At 33.7% G+C, this 22,652-nt stretch overlaps 1 protein-coding gene across 1 annotated transcript; it reads right to left on the reverse strand.

The window, feature by feature from the left end:
• Window positions 1-726: 726 nt before the first annotated feature.
• On the reverse strand, window positions 727-21,989 carry LOC144448003 (tetraspanin-18B-like). Its single transcript, XM_078138146.1, has 7 exons — window positions 21,897-21,989; window positions 15,859-15,981; window positions 7,777-7,968; window positions 6,968-7,153; window positions 6,435-6,611; window positions 6,093-6,176; window positions 727-5,531 (listed from the first exon to the last, which is right to left on the reverse strand). Exons 2-7 carry the CDS (start codon window positions 15,913-15,915, stop codon window positions 5,475-5,477), a joined length of 753 nt encoding a protein of 250 aa, XP_077994272.1. The 5' UTR covers window positions 15,916-15,981; window positions 21,897-21,989; the 3' UTR covers window positions 727-5,474.
• Window positions 21,990-22,652: the final 663 nt, after the last annotated feature.

Below are 22,652 nucleotides of genomic sequence, written 5' to 3' on the forward strand. Positions count from 1 at the left end.
AAATGTTTCATTTTATTTCCCACAAGGTTGCAATTGAAATCTGTAGCCAGCATGGAACAAGGGTAAAATATTTGCCATGGGTCCAAAAAAGCAGGAAAATTACTCTGGCTCAAGAAAATGGATTTTGTGACAGAGATAGATACCATTTTCCATGAGACAAAATTGCATGGTATAAATAATTTGAAATATGCTGGTTGTATTTGACTTCGTGTGAGTTGTGACAGTAAAACTTGACATGTTTGAATCACCATTGTTTACTAATGCCGGCGACAAATGGTCCTAAAGACATAAATGAAATTGAAATATTGACTTACTCGGTAACAGCTCTGATTAATGTCTGAAACCAAAATTATGTTTGGTTTATGGGTTGGATAGGTCACCAATGTTGACTGTGAAACAGACACAAATGGTACCGAAGACATAAATTATATGAAAATGTCTGAAACAGTGACATTTTTAATATCAACTATGACCAGGTAATGGCTTTGATTAGTGTCTGGAAATCCAACATAATGTTTGTACTGGGTAGGATTACCAAAGTTGACTAAACAAACCCAAACAGTACGATGACAAAAATTATATGAAATTGTCTGAAATAATTACATCTATGAAATAAACATTTCTAGTCTTTGTAGCATAAATTTTGCCTGACAACATGTCTGGTGATTAGCTGTCTGACTACATTCATGGCTTTAATAGGTAGATGGAGTGGGGGGTGGGGGTGGGGGTGAATAAAGTATTGGTCCTAAATACATACATTATTATGAAATTGCCTTAAATGCTGTCAACAGTAAAACAATATTTCTGCTACCTGGGTACTTTTAGGATGAATTTGCCCGACAACAGGTCGAGTGAATTTGATAACTGATAAGATTTATGGAATGGGTAAGGTCACGAAAGTTGACTGTATGAACACAAACAGGTTATTTACACATGGTGTAACTTGCCCAATCAATCAATCAATCAATCAACCAAACAAACAAACGATATGTTATAAAACATGATATGTTAAAGTGTTAGAAAGACTCATGATATTGTAATGTAATGTAATTATACACACAGTAAATGTTATGCTATGAAATAGGACACATAAAGTTTACATCAGACAAAAAATGATTCTAAAGTCTGTCCATTGATTGCGTGTTTTGATATGGAGTTGTTTGTAGTCCTGTCATCTTACATACCAGAATCTTGGCAAATTTCCAAGCATAGCAAGTAATTCATTGGAAAATATATTGTTGACAGTTCAAAGAATCATTCAATGACACAGCAAATAGAGTTATTTTGAAACAATAAATTAGGAACGACTGCAATGCTTTGACCAGTCTACCACCAACCATGCAGTTACTTCAAAGACATAACTTCAAGTTAGAAGGGTCGAATCATGTTTGTACTCTTAACAATACTGTAAGTGGTACAATGTACCTTTCTATGAAATGATCAACTCATATGGGATTATTTTGAGGTGTGATAATACTTGGTTGGTATTATAAAATGATTCAATGGAATGATACCATATAAGTCACCATAAAATAAATGTCAGCCATGGTATCTGACTTGCACCTTTAAAGGAAAATTATGGAATTATGGAAGCACCAATTTCTCTGGGTTAAGGGAGTAGTCTGTACTAGACAGGTACAAGTAAAATGAAATGCATACAGTTTCTGAATTCATTTGGTGTTATTATCTAAATTAGAATAGAGAGGGCTTTCCAATGTCATGTTTCATTTTACTTGTATATTTGCTATGAAGATAAACATTGAAAATAGCTTCAGTGGAATACATTGTACAAATAAGGATGGTAAATTTAAATACAGCCGCTATAAATCCATCACCATGGACACTCTTTTTACAAATCTCCTAAACTCCCTGTGGAGCATATAATCCATTGCAGCCTTTGTAAATCACACAAGTTATAGTTATTTCATGTGAGCAACATGACTTAGGAAAGAAGTCTGAACTAACAAACAAATAGTATACTGCCACCTACAGGTCAACTTGTACTTACAAACTGTCATTTAGAAGCTTATCAACAACAACTAAGTCGAAATATTTGTGTGAAAAACTTTACAACTATTTATGGAATTTTGTTATCATTTATAAAGTTATAATTTATACAAAACATTTATAATATACACATAATGGATGATAATGTACATTGTTTACTAAATAACCAACCGATTCTTGGAACTAAACACCACCATTCTTGGAAAACTAACCACCTCTATTCTTGACATTGATTCATCTAATTTCAAGCAGAAGTAACCTTAAATCCTATTATGTAAATATAACTCACCAGGAGAAAAAACATTGTTTGATTGTTATCAATTTGTCATACATGGACAAATTTGCCATAAAAGGATGTTTTCCATATATGGATATGTGTTTGCCATATATGGAATGGATATTTGCCATATATGGATGTTTGCCATATATGGAATGGATATTTGCCCTATATGGATATATTTGCCATGTATGGATATGTTTGCTATGTATGGATGTGTTTGCCATATGTGGATGTGTTTGCCATGTACAGTATGGGTATATGGTAACACAAGGAGAATGAATGATGTTGGAATAACTGATTGCTCAATACACATCGAAATACATTTACTGATCATATACATGTATACATGAGGATATGTGGTGAGACAAAGCTATCATGTTTGGAACTTGAAAGGAATCAAATTACCATATAAGGATATGTGATGCTTGAAGAATTCCTTATTTGGAATACAATGTACCATTAGGATATGTGGTGATTCAAAATGAGCCATATTTGGAATTTACAAGTAATCACACTACTATATTAGGAAGTGTGGTGATAATAAATAACCCATGTTGCTAGAATGTTAATTTACAGGGAATCAAATGACCATATAAGGATATGTGGTGGTATAAAACAATCCATATTTGGATCATACTACCATATTAGGATATGTGGTGATACAGAGTTATCCTTATTTGGAATACAAGGGAACCAATGTATTATTAAGATATGTGGAGGTACAAAGCTAACCTTAAAATAAAGTTACCATATTTGGAAGTGGCTATGTTACCATATAAGGTCATTTTCAAAGACTGTTTTGCATATCACTATTTCATTACTAGTATTACAATGTATTACAATGTAGCCAAATGTTTACAAGTGTAGAAAACAGATGCATATTCCATAGTTGTAAATAGACTGTAATACATTCTATGCATAATGGAAGTTCTCCTCAGATCACTCTCAAAATGAATGATAATGACACAACTACAAAACACTAAGAATTAAAGAAACATGTGAATTCTCAAAAATTATCCCACAATTTACCCACAATTCTTACTGTACCATGTGATAATAATACTTCCCTCTGTGGAAGATTAGAATGCTGATTTGTTCATTTGGACGTGTTTTTTTTATAAGAAAAATAAAATAGAAGGCACATGTGTAGGCATGCTGTAATCAAAGAATTTTTTTTACGAAAACAAAACAGCACTATATACAATATATTAAGACACTGACGTGGACACTGTAACCCGCTCCCTAACTCACAACCACAAACAAATAAAAGTAAATGTAGAAAGTATCTCCTGTTCTGCATATTAACCTTTGTAAGTAACAATGTTTTGTACAGTTCATTACTGGAGTAATGCAGTATGGTTAATACTGATACCATTCGGTTATGGAATTCTCGGGACCTATAATAAATTTATAATTATAATACTAGTAACAATCTTCATTTGTTCAAATAAATTTTGCAAATTTGTTGACTGGTCACCACGTAGCAGCACCCTAGTGTCCTAGTGTTCTTGAAGTAAAAGGATACTAGAGTACCAGGTCAAACTGAGCATCACCCTTCTTACATACAAACCTAGCTGACACTGGGCAGGTTTAAACCCAGAGCGTGCAGAGTTAAGCGATGTATGAGCTAACCGCTCAGTCAAGGACAACCCTTTTATCTCATGCTAGAGGGTCAAAATAGAGGATGAAGGATGACTTTTCAAGTTCTCACACATGCCAATAGTAATGCATGCAAAGTATGTTATTTCTGGTTGGTAAACTTTATGCTAGGTACCGAGAATTACTTGCATAATGAGAATTGATCACGGATTATAACTATCTGAGGTAAAACAATTAACGGGGCACAAGCTGAGTTTATACATGTTTAGGCATCGTTTTTACTGCATATTCAAAATGTTCAAGAAACCCCTACCATGCAATCCACTATTTTAACAATGCCAGAAGACAATCGTAATGTCATAGAAGGCATGCATTGACATAAATATTATACTAGAATAGTTTCAAGTTTTTGGTGTAAGTATTTTCATTTGCGTAAAAAGCTTATAAACTCAGCTTGTGCCACTTTAATTGGACTTAATAATTTCATCATTGTGAAATCATACAATACAGTGCACAAGTTAGACACGAGTGACATCAGATTAAGTTTGCACAGGGAAACATAAAGAGGAATTCTTGGCTAAAAGTGACAAACTTGACTTAATCTTAAGTTTCTCTATTTACATGTTCTAAAACACAACTCTAATAAACATGTACAAACATGTTGTCGTAATACATAAGGCAGTTTCAGAACACTTGTTTTTTTAATTTATAAAATTTAAAAAAAAATTAAACCTTAAAACTGGGTAAAAGTAATTGCTGATAACATGTTAAGAAGTAGATTTGTTGACAACGATAACATGTCAGTTAAAAATTAACTTGAAATACTGGAAAACATAAAGTAAATAAAAACAAAGCCTGCATGTAGAACACGTCAGTAATGATAGACCATGGAGTATTTACTGCAAGATCTATGTATTCATCAAATTGGCGTAGATCTTTGTGCTGGTGGATTTTGACTACATCCTCTCCACAAATGCTTAGACTTTTGAATTCAATATTTTACATGAATGGCATGCTGGCCGAAAAATGGGTGCGAATTCTTACTGGGTTTTAAATCTACCCTACTGTGCTAGTTGGCATCAGTAGTGTTATTGTGTGATGTGATATTACTGAATCGACCTCAAGAGACAGGATCAGCCAATCAGCCTCAAGAGACAGGATCAGCCTCAAGAGACAGGATCAGCCAATCAGCTTCAAGAGACAGGATCAGCCAATCAGCTTCAAGAGACAGAATCAGCCAATCACAAAGGAACACATTATAGTGATGTCATCATATTGCAACATGGCCTGTCAAAGTATAAGTGGGTGGAGTTGCTGGACAGGACATAGTTAAAATCCACAAGTGTGAAAGTCTAGGCTATTATCTAACCAAACACTGGAAAAATTCTACATAAACTAAAATAAATGAGACTGTCAGTTTAACTTTCAATTTATTACACTTGTTAAAATTGTTGTTCTCCTCTTCGTATAGCCCTTGACACACCTATTACCCTGTAGAGTATTCCAATATTTCACATGAAGAGAGATGGACTGAACCATAATTTTGTGTTACTAGGGGTTTCATGGTGTAAATGTCCATGATTACGTCTTAGTCATCCTTTCTGATAGAACAGCACAGACATATTGCTCCACACAGTGTACTTAACTGTAAAAATAACACAAATATATTAATTAGTGACCAAAAATGTTCATCAGCTTGGTAAATCAAATGATTCACACAGGTTATAACACTCAAAATGTTTGGCACTTTCGCTTTTGATCCCATTTGGTCGATGATCCTCATAAGAATAACAAATTCCATAGTTGCAAATGACCTCTAGGTGGCAGTATGATCTGTCTTGATTGACAGTTCTCATCACAATGACAAATTACATCATTACAGCTGACCAATTTTATTAGTACTCAAATAGTTACTGCATCACAGCCCTTGGCATAATACATGTCTACTAGTGCCCTCATAGCCTTGCAATAAAGTGTTTAATGTGTCTGAAGGCAAGGATATGATAAGCATGAAGTGATGCTTACAATAATTAAAATTAATGCAAATTTCACTTTATATGTAATACTTACAAAAAATTAAAAATTATGCAAATTTCATCACTTTAGATGTAATGCAATTAAAATTTATGCAAATTTCACCACTTTATGTAATATTTACAAAAATGACAATTTATGCAAATTTCACCACTTTATATGCAATACTTACAATAATGACAGAGAATCCAATAAGCAAACCTCCAACTATCATAACATTGTTAGTTATCAAGTCTCTTATTTTGCTGTAGCAACCCTGAAAATAAACAAAAATAAAGTGTTGTTGTGTCATTATATATCTGTGCCAAGGGTAATAATTGCAAAGGGCTTTGCCCACAATGTGGGAATTCCTAGACTGTAAGATACATCATGTTGTTCAGCCCTGTCAGGCTTCTAGAATGCTGGCTGATAGCATGGGATAAATGTTGTATCTTACAGACTTGGACATTCCTTACTGCCATATAAAAATTCACATTATAACATTTATTATTATGAGTAAAATGAGGAAACTTACATCAGTATTCATATAATCATACCAATCAGTTGCAGTGGGAGTGTAACATTTGGTTCGATCTGCTATTGTATTACCGTTATGTACACAACAAGATTCAGGCCACTTCTCAGAACTACTGGTATTGTACCATGCAGATGTCTCATAATCAGTATAGAGAGATGAACCACAGCAATCAAACTGAAATCAAAGAGAATCAACATGTCAATTTTATATTTCATGTTCAATTTTGTTGGTGGTAAACAGACAGATGTGTGTATAATTACATGTAGTATATAGAGATGAACCACAGCAAACAAACTGAAACCAAAGAGAATCAACGTGTCAATTTTTATATTTCATGTTCAATTTTGTTGGTGGTAAACAGACAGATGTGATAACATCATCGGGCTCCAATTTTCATAAATACATGTACAGCCATTGGTTGTAATTTATAATTTCTGTTCTATATTATTTTTTTCTGAATACGAAAAAACTAGGTGGATTTGGGTAACCACAACCAAACAACTTTTTTTATTAGGCTTAATAAGACTTACTGTTAATTGTACTGTATCCCATGCCGATGTGATAGCTTCATTAGCAGTACCACTTTGACCATAGTCATCTTGTAAAGTGTTGTTCATTGTCTTCTGTATGTAAGACTCCAATTCATCCTGATAGAGGGCGATCAGTATCCCAGCTGCTACTTCCACAACGAAGACAATACCAACAACGATAATGTACTGGAGTGAAATGAAATAGACATAAAGTTATTGCTGATAGTGCATCTAATTACAGTCCAAGAAATATTTTCTGAAGGAGCTAGCATAAGGCCAACATGGGGGCCAGCATACAGCCAGCATTGAGATCATAGCATAGGGCTAAACATTGGGCCAGCATCAGGCAAGCATGTGGCCAGCACAGGGCTAGCATGTGGTCAGCATAGGGCCAGCATTGAGAAAGCATAGAGCTAGCATTGGATAAGCATCAGGCTAGCCATGTAAGGCCTGCATATGGTTAGCACAAGGCCAGGATAGGGCTAGCATAGGACTACATGTAGTATAGGGCTATGATTGTGCCAGCATAGGGCTACCAATGGTTAGCAACTGAATAGCTCACATCAGTCTGACAATTGAGTAGCAGCAAATCAGGAAATTCTTGGGTTGTACTTTACGTAGCTTAAGTTACTTACAGGTACATGTAATGACAGAGTGTTACTTCAAAGTTCTGCATCAAATAAACGGAGTTGCATAAAAAAGTAATCGTAAAACAATTTGTAGATTTCTTTGGATTTTAATTTACTGATTTTCAGGACAACTTCTCAATAGTAAATTAAACTTTAATGCTTGTTGCTATAGTAACTTACCAGGATGAGGAGGAATTTGACCTCCTTCCATGCTCCACAGCATCCACAGAATCCAACGAGGACAATGAAAGCCCCAACACCTATCAATGCATAGGTGGTGCCATTCAGTATGGCGCTATCCACAATGTCATTAAATGAAGTGGAATCTACTATCATCCATACTCCAAGACCAACAACAGCTAACCCACTCAACTGGAAGTAATAACAGATTTTTTGAAGATGTTAAAACATAGAATATTTGATGTAACAGTTGTTACATTTAAAAATAAACAACATTTTGAAGTCATGTGTGTTATTAAAATATTTTCATGTCCATAAATCTTCCAATTTCCATCCTTTAAATCATCACATAATTAGTGGTATTCTGAATGGGCTACTAGCTGCAAATTATGGTAGCCTCATCACAAGAATTGGTAGTCTGTGGACATGGGACTATCGTACTGTTAATTTCAAGCCCTGACAATGTACACATGTATACATGACATGGATAAACAGGGTACACGTTAACGCATTAATGGCTTAATTGTGACGAGTTTATCATAAACTAGTCACAATTAAGCCATTAACTCTGACAACTGAATGACTTCAGTAATTTACAATGCCTCATATGTATTATAGTATGCTACAATTACACTGCATACCTCATACCTCATACTATACAATACATGTACATGCATGGCATAATAGTATACAATGTAGTATATGAACTTGTGACAAACAAATGAAATATATCATTAAAATATCACCATGACAAAAGCTACATTTTATATTGTAAATCCAATAGTAATTCCAGTATGCTACATGTATATCATACAGTGTACCCGCTAAGTCAATTTGACGTGCCACTGACACACACAATTTCTAGTGACGCATCAAAATACGGTGTTCCCCTATCTCTTACTATATGTGGTGATCATCCTCTAAGTCAATTTGACATGCCACTGATGCACACAATTGACGCATCAAAATATGGTGTTCCCTTCTCTCTTACTATGGGGTGGGAGACTCACAAGAACTTCCAGTTTTTCTCACTTTGATTCACAACAACAAAATTTGGCTATCATTAGAGGGCACACTGAAGCCTACATGTATATGTATGCAATATGCAGTATACATGTACATGACATATAAATAGTATATCAACTTGACAAAATCTAGATCATAAAAATATCAATTTCATAAAAGCTATATCATAGTAATTCCAGCAACTGTTGTATCAATAAATGACCAATATAAATAAATGACCTATATAAATGACACATTACTGCCACATATAATTTAACAGCTGTACACATATTAAATGAACCATTCTAATTGTTATTACCTCCTATAGTGTATATAATGTAGTCATGAACTGTAAATCAAAATATGAAATAATACTCGCCTTATATTTTTAACAACCTGAGACTATAAATACAATATTTTGATTATTAATTCAATGTATATCAATTTCAATAAATCTTGTCTTAATTTTGACAGCCGAAATACAATATTTTGATTAATTCAACATATATCAATTCTAATAAGTCGTCTTGTAATACTTATACATGTAGTTGTTTAGTCTGACAGCTGCAGTATAAGGAATCGCTGTGATTTTGTGACAATGCATAGACACAGAAATGCAAGGGAGCAATGTACAATGTAAAAACAACATATTTCATATCTATAAATTTGTCTTTAATTCAATATTTCTACTGATAATGATAATAATATTAATAAAAAGGGAAAGGATACCTAGTGAATATAATGTTTAATAAAAATTTGGATATTATATTATTAGATGAGATAATATTAAATCTCATAGGTTTTATTCATGTTCACTTATCGGTATGGAGCTACCATCAATCTGAAGTGACGTACATGTACATGTAGATGCCTTGGTAGTGTAGAGCTAGCATCAATCCTAAGTGAAGTACAGGTACACGTAGTAGGAAACTTTCATTCATAGTGAATCCACAACAAGGTATATTTTTCCTTTAAATTACATGTTTTCCTTCTCTGTGTGTTTCTTACTCTATACAGCAGACATTATCCATGAATTTTCTAGGTACAATTTATGAGTTGTCACAATTAAGGTATTTTACCAAGGTCCCCCCCCCCCCCCCCCCCTCCACAAATTCATTGTATATTTCACATATGCATTAACTGTACACAGTTATCAGAAATTTCTCTACTGTTCAGAATTCTCAGGGTTATAACAAAAACAATGAAATGATCATGTACATATTGTATCTAAAATGGTGTATTTACATTTGTACATCTGTATATCCAATATTTTGTGTACATGTACATGTATGTGTATTTGTCAATTTTGTTATACATGTATGATATCCTTATTTGTACATACTCAGGTTACATGAAACATAACTCAAGCTACATGCATGTACATGACAATTTCAATATTTGTCTGAACAGTCTTCTATACAGCGCAGGGCTCGAAATTAACAGTACTCCCATGCCCACAGACTACCAAATCTGGTCATGGGCTACCATAACTTGCAGCTGATAGCCCACTCAGGCTACCACTGATTATGTGATGAGGATGGAAGATTTATGGACATGAAAGTATTTTAATAATACACATTTTTCTAATAGAGGAAATCTGTTTTCAGTTCAGGAATATGGGACTACAGGCCACAATCCTTGGGCTACCAATTTCTGAAACTGGTAGCCCACTAGGACGACCAAAGAAAAAAGTTAATTTCGAGCCTTGCCATCCTTTGTTGAAAAGTTAGTGACTCATACATGTATGTGTGTGAAGGGAATCATTGTATGCAATGGTAAAAACAGAAATCAAATAGTGACTCTATAGATCATAGATGTATTGTAGGCGTGAACAAATACACAATCATAGTTCATTTGTACATTACTATGTGCCAGGTTAACTAACATTAATCATTTAATGTATCCTAGTGTACCCGGACTTAGGCTATGATGTCTTTATCACTCAAGTATTTTCACTTGAGTAATTATAAACTCGGCTCATGTCACTTTAACATACGTCAGGCCAGCTAGCATCAACATGTAACATCCACATATATACTCACTGTAACTGTATTTATATACCGTTGCTTGATGTCTATTCTATTTATGAAATCATACTACATGTATTTCAATGATGGAGGGAGATGGGTGGAATCTGATAAAGGCCTGGAGAGAACATACATGTAAGAGGGAGAGAACAGTATGATGAATCTACAAAGCATGATCTTAAGCCACCATGGCTACTATAGATCTTCCTTGTCACTGTAACTTACAGCTGAGCTGACGTCATGTATGAACATGTCTAAATCTGTGTCAATGCCCTCCTGTGTGCTGGTATATGTATACATCAAATCAACCATTATTAACAAACACAGAAGACTTGTATATTGACTTGGCTATTTAAGAGTCTTAACATATATAATACATTGTAGTACCTTCTAAAATATTGCCTCAGGTTATAAAAAGTCACTCAAAATACAATAGATTTCCTTCAGATAAAGAACAATGTTTTTCACTAGTAACTATTTTCAAATCACAAACCTCATTTTTACAACCCCTCCAAGGTTTTAACAACAATTCTAGATTCCAATGAATACAAGAATAAAGAGTTTTTGTTGGTGGCTGGCTGTAATAACCTTGTAGTGATGCCAATGGATATAAGTAAATGTATACAATCGTGAATGGTGATTAAAAAGTTATGATAATCAACTGGACCACGTTATGCTGGAATCCTGTTAGTATTGCTACATTTGTATTGTACATTGCTAAGAATTCTATACACGTGTCTCAAAGCTGCACTACAAATTGTACCTGCAACTGATAACTGTTTTGTTACATACAATTATTATAATGGCTTAATTGTAATACATACATACACCCTGCACAGTATAAAATCACCTGTAGGTACATGTACATTTGTAAACATATTTGTTTAGCAGTACACACAGTATGGTGCAAGCTACATTTTGTATAGCCCAATCAAATAGATTTTTGAGTTTGCACCCAACCACAACATTGAGCACCTCAAATAAATCATGATTTGAACGTATTACTATACTATACTACTTAATAATACTGGTATACATGTAGATAAAATAGACCTCTAATTAACATGAAACCACTGGAAGTGGAATAGTCTTCCCAATCATGTGGTTGATGCACCAAATGTATATACTTTTGAGAGACGTTTAGATAGACACTGGGAAGGACTTGCAAATGAAATTTAAATTGAAGACTATGCAAGCATACACACTGATATGACTTTAGTCAACCCTGATCTGATATCAGAGGCCTAAATAAGGCCTAAAATCAGAATGTACCTGTATATCTGTATACCTGTATGAAAATGTCTAATTACTGGTCTTTAGAGAATTTCCCAGTGAATATATTAACTTGGTTGTCTGACATTGAACTCTAAATACATGAAATGCAGGTGCATTGACAATAATTAAAGTACCTATACATGTATGAGAAACTATCCACCAAGTTCTGCACTGGGAACCACAGCATTAAAAAAGATCAAAAGGGTGTCCAGCTACAAACTTTGTTGACACTTTGGAATGAGACTCTGGTATAAATCTATTTGACCTAGCAGCAATTATGCAACATAAACATCAATGGAGAAAAACTGTCAAAAAATGGCCCAGTTAGCTTGACATGATGATAATGATTGCACCAATAAAAAATGTATGGTGCATGTACATGTACATTTGTAGGTGCTACAAAAAAATGTACTTATTTTTTTCCAAACATTAAGTATAACATATGAATGATGGACATTTTGATTAAGTGACAACTAGTGATGACGAGTATTAATGTTATGCATGATGTACATGAAAACTGAATCCTTAAGGGAACATATTTGTCTACCATTGCTAGAAGTTAAACTATATGTATAGTTTATACTATTATCATAATCAGCCGAGTGGAAACAATAGACACCTGAGCCTGGTGATCATACAGTCATTTGACATCAAGAAAATTGTCAATTAATGTACCAAGCTACATTATATTAATTTTATATATTTATCTATTTAATATATACATGTATATGGCTATACAGAGGTACACAGTGCAGTGTAAATTATTTGAACCTAGCTTGAGTTACATTATATTAATTTTATATATTTATCTATTATATGTACATGTATATGGCTATACAGAGGTACACGGTGCAGTGTAAATTATTTGAACCTGGTTTGAGTCTATTTTCTACCACATCAAAGTTACTGAAATTGTGGTAAGCATGTCTTATATATAGTTGTTATTTTTGTTGTTGTGTGTAACGCGTACCCCACACTTTAGTCTAGTTTCCATACAGTATCATTACGATTTATACCTTCACTCACAGTTGGCATCTAGACTACCCAAACTGATGAATGTGTTTGTCATATTCATGGATTTTGATTAGTTCTCTAGGGATTTATGGTCCTCATCAGAATCTGTTTCCGTTGCCATCAACTATTGTATTGTTTTATGTTCACTTTCTTGTGGAATACGTTCTGTTCATTATCTGCCTGTCTTGATTTTGTCAACTGTGATGTAGTAAAGATGTATGCAACTATAATGACAATTTTAATATGATAAATGTACAAATCTGTTGCATTTCCTATCAGAGCGGAACTATAATTTACATATGTTGCTATTATGTATTTGTACAGGTGTGTGTATTAAACATATTGTATGCACATATGAATTCATATATAGAATGTTTTTGTGTTGGCTAGCCATCAGTATACTGCAATGAAAGCAATGTTTATTGATATTAGGTTCGTGAAAAAACATGTACAAAATGTGTGTAGGACACAATGGGTATAAATAGTTGGGAAATGTCAGCATAATGCTAAGACATACATGTATGATTTCACTGTGTTTGATACTGTTACAGACATGGAATTTTGGCAGAAGTAATTTTGATTGTCAAATACAAATAGTTTTATTTATCAGATGCTTGATAACTGAGATTCTCACATTACCACCATACAAAGTATGCACGGATAATGATTGAATTTCTGTCTCTCTGTTGTTGCTAAGGTCACTTAAGTTCATCCTACAATCAACAAGTTTCATGACAATATGTTTCATGAATCATTGTGAAAATATTTTGTACTGATATTAAGTTTTGATAGTTGACATGTTTGCCAAGTATATATTGTATTATTTACATAGTTTAGGAATGTCTTGCTTGATTAATAACTCTAGTCTGGAATCCATCCAACTTCTGGTATAGTACCATAAAACAGAACAGCACGGAATCTCTATCAACTACATGCGAGTTTCAACTTACTTCGTTATGTACATGTATAAAGTATAGGAGAGGATAACAGATACATACATGTATGAAAGTTATTTCCCTACTACCTAGTCTATTTCCTGATGACCATGTTCCGATTTACACTACGTTCAAATATGTGAAGATCACGCAGTGTAAAATTGGAACAAGGTCGTCAGGAACTAGATTACCTATTACCATACAAATAGAGAAAGCTTGGTTTTATGTAAAGTAGCCTGCAGTAGGTTCCAGGCAATTCAAGCCATCCTATGGAAAGTACAAGTAGGCTCCAATAAACCTGTATTTGCATCACTAGTAGTCACATCATAGATAGGTACATGTATTATAACTTAATACTGTCAACAGTGTGTGAGAACAAATTAAATCTACACTGGTCTAGTTACCCTTTTACCTATCTCTTTAAATTATAAACAAAACCAAATAGTTGTCTCAGTTGAGTGATTTTGACGAGTGTACTTTGTTACCATGGCAACACAATGTTATAGTTCTTTGTTACCCTTTTATAGGGTCACACATTTATTGTTATTTGACAGTTAGTAGGTGGAGTGGTATTGAGTCACCAGAATGTCAACAGCAGTGCAATAGCTACCCTCTACATGTCAACATAAGTACACATTCCCTCCTCACCTAAGTGACAATGAACTTGACAGTCAGTAAACAATACAAGTGTATTTTGAGTGCTGATAGCTATACCTTCTACATGCCAACATAAGTACACATTAATACCTCCTCACCTAAGTAACAGCCAACTACATGTAGACAGCCAGTAAACAATTGTGTATTTTGAGTGCAATAACTACCCTCTACATGTCAACATAAGTACACATTACCTCCTCACCTAACAATGAACTAGACAGCCAGTAAACAATTGTAGAACACTTTACTTTAAGGTGCTGAACTTAATTTTCATAATATCTACACTACTTTTATTTCAACCTATTTCATTATGAGATTTACTCGTCTGGATGTGGTCTGTGAGTGGACCTGTAAATCGTAAAGATACCATATAGGAACTAGACTAGAGATTTACCTATGTAAAGTCTTAACACCAGTAGGGTTGCTGTACCATGCACCACCGTAAACAGCAAAATAAGTTTTCCATGTAAATGTAGCACATGTACACATACAATGTATCTCCAAACAATAAACTTAAAATCCCCTGTTTTTCCCAACCTGTGTTTTTTGTATACAACTAAATCATAATTACCCCCCGGGTAAAAAGAGGAGTTTAAACTTCCACAATAGCAATGCAGTACATTGTATGAAACTTACAAATTGCAAAAAATAGTGAAAAGAATGTAACAGAAATGTCAAATGTCTAATTATGGTACATCTGAATTTATTTTAAATTTTTAATCAACAAATTGTGGATATTGTGGAGAGTGATATCTTTCCACGGTAGATTCATAGCATATTTTTTAAAATAAATATTGAACATTACGATAATTGCAGTGTATGTACAGCCTGAGTGATATTATACTTTCCTCTACCATATGCTACACATACATTCCACATATGGTATTTATACTGGTATTACAAACACTATAGTACTTCAGAAAAACAAAAAAACACCGGAAGTTACACAATATACAGTATGATGGTACATGTAGTCCAATGAATGGATCACTTAGAAAATAGAAATATGGTGCAAATTATCAAGTTACAGCAATAAGTTATTTTAGGGGCAAGATCAATAGTTCAATGTAGGATATTTAAACCTAAATTCTTTTAGTTTGGGAGTGAAATGTTAAAACTGATAAAACTGTACACATTTACACAGATTATAATTTTATCACTATACTTACCACAACAACTATGTTGAAAATGATCAAAAAGTTCTTTAGCCCCTTGTCCTCCGACATCTTGTATTAATCAGTTTCTGGAAGTAGTAGTATGAGAAGATTCTTGCAAATTGGAACAATAAGTTACTGTGGGGGAAAATAAAAATAAAACATATATTACAAAATATGTTAACATTGATTCATGGGTAAATTTCTTTATGCACTGTGAGTACATCAATGTAGAATTTATAATTTTATAATTGTTTCACAGAAATACAAATGTAGATCCATGGCCTTGAACGATTTGTGATTTACAGCGTAACTAAAAACTAGTGTTTACTAGCACTACTGGGTGTTTTAATTCCCTTTTCATGTTCTTTAGAATAGAACATAATACATGTAGATGTGAATAGACAGCAGAAAAGAATAGAGCATAATAGATCTGGTCTAGAGCAGAATAGAATAGTACAACAATAGACTAGATGAGATTTGACTCTAATGACTGAACCCTGCATGGACACCACAGGTACAATGTATTGTACATGTACATGCACCTGTAACCCATTCAGATGTTTTGTTAAAGTAACATGTACAGTGTACACATACAATTTCTACTTGAATTCCTCACACATTTGATTGGTCCCTAGCTAAGTAATAAGTTAGACCCATGGTCTATGCCATACATCCATAACTATACTATACTACATGTAGTATTTTAGGACAGGTCAAATGTTTGCCTAATATGAATGTCACTAATTTCATGAAAACAATTACTTCATGTTTTGTTTATGCATAAATTATTAAATGCTGAAAAAAAGAATGACTACCAAATCTTCCCTGTTGACTATACCAGTTTTAAAAAGTGGTAGTCAAAGTGACTACCAACTAAAAAAGTTAATTTCGAGCCCTGATAAGTTATTTTAGGGGCAAGATCAATAGTTCAATGTAGGATATTTAAACCTAAATTCTTTTAGACTGACACCAGTCGCCAATCATCAATCAGATTGGCATCCACCAAGTGAAGCCTCAATGTGCTTAAAATATGTACTATTTATATTTTTTAGTCAGATTTATTTTCTTAAACATTTTAATAACTATCAATTGATTTATTATCAATTAGCTGTCTACTTGGAAATATCATATTTGGACTTTCAACTGTGTTTGATTATTTATTATGTTTGATTATTTACACACAGTGTACACAGTGCCTGATACATACTATGTCAATATATCTCAATATCAAGCAACAGGAAATGACCTATGCAAATGAGTCTTAAATATGTATTTGCTTTGAAAGTAACTATGGTATTTTCATGAGACCATACACATGTAGGATCACCCAGTTGCAAAATTTTCAATATGGAGATTACAGCTTCCACACCTACATTGCATCTACTGACTAAATCTGTGTCTCTGCTACACAACAGAAGTATATATAATTAGCATATAGCAAAGAATACACTGTGGAGAAGTTTCTTCTCCACTGACTATGAGCAAATTCACAGATTTAAGAAGTAGACTGTGGATGGCTACATTTATTTTGTCATCAAAATTATCATAATTGATTACTGAGATACACAATTTCAATAGTAATTCAGTTCAAAAGCGACGTAAAATATCCTACTAGTTTCAAACATAAAATGTTTTTACAAAATTTCATGAAATGTTGAGGATTGAAGGCTCAATATTTTGCAGTGCTTGACTATTAAAATTAACAATCTCACTAAACCATAAACAGACTAATATAAGTAGCTATATGTACAGAAGAGAAAGGCTATTACAAATCCCAAGTATATTATATTGTACATTGTATATCACCTAACACAATATACTACATGTTTTTAAATCAACTACATAACTACATAGTATCATTACATACATGTATGAGATTAATTACACTGGTGGGCACATAACTAGTGGTATTTTCACTGTAGTGCAATACTGAAAATATTATTGCATACCTGCAAATGATATACAAACGAGGGCGACTCCGTTCGCCACACAAAATCTGTGCTGTGCTGTGCGATTTTTATGGAAATTTGCCGTTTCAGATTTATAAACGTACATTTGTACCATACAGAATCCCATGACCCATGTCACATGAGTTCCAGTGTGGGTACTCAGAAGTATTTGCACTCGTGCTTGCACTCGTACTTTCACTCACTTCGCTCGTGAAAGTACACGTATAGGTGCAGAGAAGATTGCAAACGCTCGTGCAAATACCCCGCGTACACTTACACTCTTGTGGCATGGGGTTCTGTCATAGACTCATATTATCAACATTTCAAATTCGATTCTAATGATAAAATATCCACATTCATTTGATTATATTTATTTATTGAATTATTATAATTGTAATTTATTTGTCTACAGTCATCACAAACTGTAAATATTTAATCATGATTCATAGTTTCAAAGACTTTGTATACTTTAGAGATTAATTATACCTGTACTTAACCCAGACACTGTCACTTCTTAAGATAGTAACATCAATACAGGTCTCCAGGCCTCCAGGCTTATATTTATTTATTGAATTATTATAATTGTAATTTATTTGTCTACAGTCATCACAAACTGTAAATATTTAATCATGATTCATAGTTTCAAAGACTTTGTATACTTTAGAGATTAATTATACCTGTACTTAACCCAGACACTGTCACTTCTTAAGATAGTAACATCAATACAGGTCTCCAGGCTTATCAGTAATTAGAAGCTATCAAAAACAACCATAAAACTTAGTGAGAGAATAAAGTACTCGTGCGATGGCAATTTTTACTGGTGCATCATCAAAAAGGAGGTGCATTATACTGATAAACTGAGACCATTTGCATTATCATGCCTCTCAATTTTTTAAATTACCGATATGTCATTTCCGGGTTTCATTTAAGGTCCAGTTCAGACATTTTAAAATTTGGGTAAGAAAAACAGATATAGATACAAAAATAAAGATGGTCCTGATCAAAACAATGACCACAGATGTAATCCTCATCTCTATACTACTAAGTCAGATAACACTAATGCAAGGACTTGGGATTGAAACCCTGGCCTTTAAATGCTCATAATAATGAAAACACTGAGACTGAGTCTATTGGTTATGATAGCATACATGCATATATAATATAGTATGTTAATTATATATAAATATGTTTCATTAGTCCTTCATATTATTCATGCAATCATTAATCCTGACACTTTTTTATGAATAGTAATTAATCTCTGTTCAGTTTTAATAACCATCATTTAATATGGCTATTAACTCCATTAGAAATATTACCTAGACTTTTCCTAATTAACCTTTACCTTCCAGTACAAATGTAAGTGCTACCTAGACTAGAATTGTCCTATATATGATATCAGGGTTTTCCCTCAGGGAGATCGCAAGGCTGGTTCCTAATTGCATAATAATTTACATTAACACTATTAAACATGACACTGTACATGTATATAAAATTTGCATATTGATCAACCTACAATATGCATATCGTCAACACTAAAACATACAACTGTAGACATCAGACCATGGACAAACCGGAACCTGATACAAACAGCTGGGAAAGTAAACAACTGAACTGGATTATCAACAATTGGCACAGCATGTTGGAAGTACAGAGATTTGTATTACAGTAACTTTCCATGATCAGTTTATAATTACAGTTTTATAGCCATGTCACATAAAAGTTCACAGTCACAAACAAATTTCCAGTTCCCCTGACATTTTCTGTACACATAAAGAGGCCATAAAACTGTTCTTATCAAACCATGGTATTAATACAAGTCTCTGCTGTTCCAAACCTGCTGTGCCAAGTGTTGGCATCAATAATCTAATCTATACTATAGTGTACCTGTACCTGTAAGCAACTGGCCAGCCAGGCAATGTTTTCCTGTTGAATTAAAAAAACAATGGTAGCATGTCCCAGCCCTTTAGACTTTATCACCCACACAGCATTCATAAATTTAATTAACATAAATTAACAGTATGTCATATTGTTATACAAATGTTAAGTGTTGTGGCCCTAACACTATTGTCTTCAAGGATCTCCAATGACTGGCTAATGTACAATATATTTCAATTCAAAGTAAATGTATAAACACTGCAGTACTGGGGTAATATAATTTATTTTTGTTCTCTTAGAATCATGATTTCCCTAACTTTAAGTTTATTTCAATTAGCTACATACATGTGCAGTTCAGGTGACAGATATGAACACCACTACAGGAAATAAATGTATTTTCATGAACCCTGGGTTCTGGAAAGTCATTAATTTTCATAACATACATTTTGCTTGATTACCAAGGAACATCAAACTAAAACTCTTTCATATTCACTGTAATCTACTGTTGCCCTCAATCAAGTGAAACTCTTGAAATCGTGAAATGACTCCAGAACCCAAAATCTATGAAAATACTTTTACTTCCTGAAGTAGTGTTCAATCAATGGCTGAAAAAACAATAGCTTCACAGCAGCTTGTGTTCATTAATTTTGTTAAATAGAATGTGATAAAAAAAACTGGAATTAAAGAAATATGGGAAACTGTTCAGCGTGAGATTTTAGTTACATTTAGTGAAAGTACAATGATGATTGATAATACACGCTAATATGCAATATAAATGCATATAAATTACATGTAGTATTTTCCAAAAAAAACCACAATGTTATACTCAAAGTCTAAATATGCTAATATCTACAAACAAAAGAGATTTGTTAAACATTTGTAAACCTACCGTGTAAAATTATATGGATCATGGACCATACAAAAATTACACATTAATATGTTTAGAATTAATAAGTATTAATAAGAGGAGTTTAGTGTGGGTCTTGCCACTAATATTTGAAAGTGGAATAATGTAAACAATTCAACTGCTCTGTTGTGCAGAGCTTTACATTTATCACTGATACTCCCCCTACATTCTATTTCTACACAGGGGGCAAAGGTCAAATTGATGGTCCTTATAAAAATTCACACCTTTCTGAAGTTCCTAAAAAGTCGAAAACATTACAAGTCGTGTGATTTTAGTGGCAAGAAAGTTATTGTTATTTACATGTACACTGTTATTATACATACACATACATATCAAATTATACAAGGGGGAGGGGGCATCAAGTTTTATACCTTTCTCAGAGAAATATTTGTGACCATGACTGGTACGATGACAAGTTTTCACTTGTCCATCCTTCAAGTGTCACTCAAAATATTAATATTATCTATGTTCATGGATGAGTACACATCCCTGTCAAGGCCCTCGTTATCAATATTGCTTGGCAACCCATACCAATGTAAAACGCATGTACGTATCTCTCGCTGGCCGTTCACCTTCGATGCACACAAAGTGACAAACGACGTGTCGTGCAGCTCTGACGTCAGCATGACATTTTTATGTCCAAACAAATGGACTCAATCACGTTGAAAGAAATGAAAGGAATATTATGTAACAAGGCGATGTCGCTCTATGACATTGTTGTAAAAAACACGAACGTTGTGATTCTGTTATTCGTACGCCGCCCATGTTTCATGTTCAGTTTTCATTCGAAACTTCTTAGTTCTACTAGTATTACACGAATGACCATGTGACTACGTGAAACAATTCGTAACGTTTTAATACTGTTTCTCTCGCAAAAATTAGATGCCGCCAAAAAAATAAAACTTGCTTGTCGAACGACTAAAATCAGATGCGCTCTGCACCTTGAAATGAAAGCGGGCGTACACGCAACGATTTACACGTACATGTTCGTTCACACAGCACTGTCGATGTCACACATAGAAAATGTACGCATTCGTTTCCACACATTTGCAACTTTCGGTCTAAGATTTAACATGGGTTTTGCAACCTTTCGCAATAACTACATTCTTTAAACAAAGTTACTATGTCGACAGAGGTGAAGTCTACGCATTTTAGGCCCTATAAGTGTAACTGAATATATTGTGACGGCCCAGGAGCTCACTTTCGCGTCACGTCGACGACCTTCCCGCAAGCGACAATTGTTCAGTCAACACTTCTACCTGTTAACCTCATGAGAGGTAATCTTTGCGAGTTACGAAAAGAAAGACGTATAAACCTACCTTCTATATACCAGATAGCGTGTATTGTTCACGCATTGAGGACGAATTCTTCAAACGGGCGAAGTCGCATTCAGTGTATTGTAAACAGCAGTGGTCAGCAACGCAACATTTACAATCACTGAAGGTGAAAGGTCATTTTATGGTATAACTTTCACCTATTGAGGGCGCAATAACTCTGACTGCAGTGTGTATGATTTTAAAACGGATAAACCGCAATCACAGATTATTTTGTATATTCCAGGCTCATTTTTATGCTGGTGGTGTCATTGAAATCGGAATATATTATAGTTTACATTTGGTAATTATGTAGAATGTAGTAAATCTTGGTCAAGTGTAACAATAACCTCAGCAAAGGTATTCACTGTTATGAATTTTCATTCTTTCCAGATCAAAACTTTTTTGTTGCATTACATAACTCTTTTCTGTTCTGCCTTACTGAATATGCTAAGTAAAATAAATAAATACATGATTTGATATAATCAAAAGAAAAGCACAATAATAAGTAATTGTCATGTTTACCAACTATAATTAATTTCTGTTTATGATCCTTCATGTATTCTCAACCTCAATATTCTAGTCTGAATTGTGCCAGCCAGTAAATAAATAAAACCCTGAATGAAATGTACACACTGACCATTAAGTACAATAGCGCCACCAATGGTCAAAGTGTTAAATTATGAACCCTTGGAACCATGACTGATAAATTATGCCTGACTTTATTGTGAAAGAATACAAACAGCCAGTGTATAAAAGACC

This window comes from Glandiceps talaboti, chromosome 17 (genome assembly GCF_964340395.1).
Source record: "Glandiceps talaboti chromosome 17, keGlaTala1.1, whole genome shotgun sequence".
Taxonomy (NCBI): Eukaryota; Metazoa; Hemichordata; class Enteropneusta; family Spengelidae; genus Glandiceps; species Glandiceps talaboti.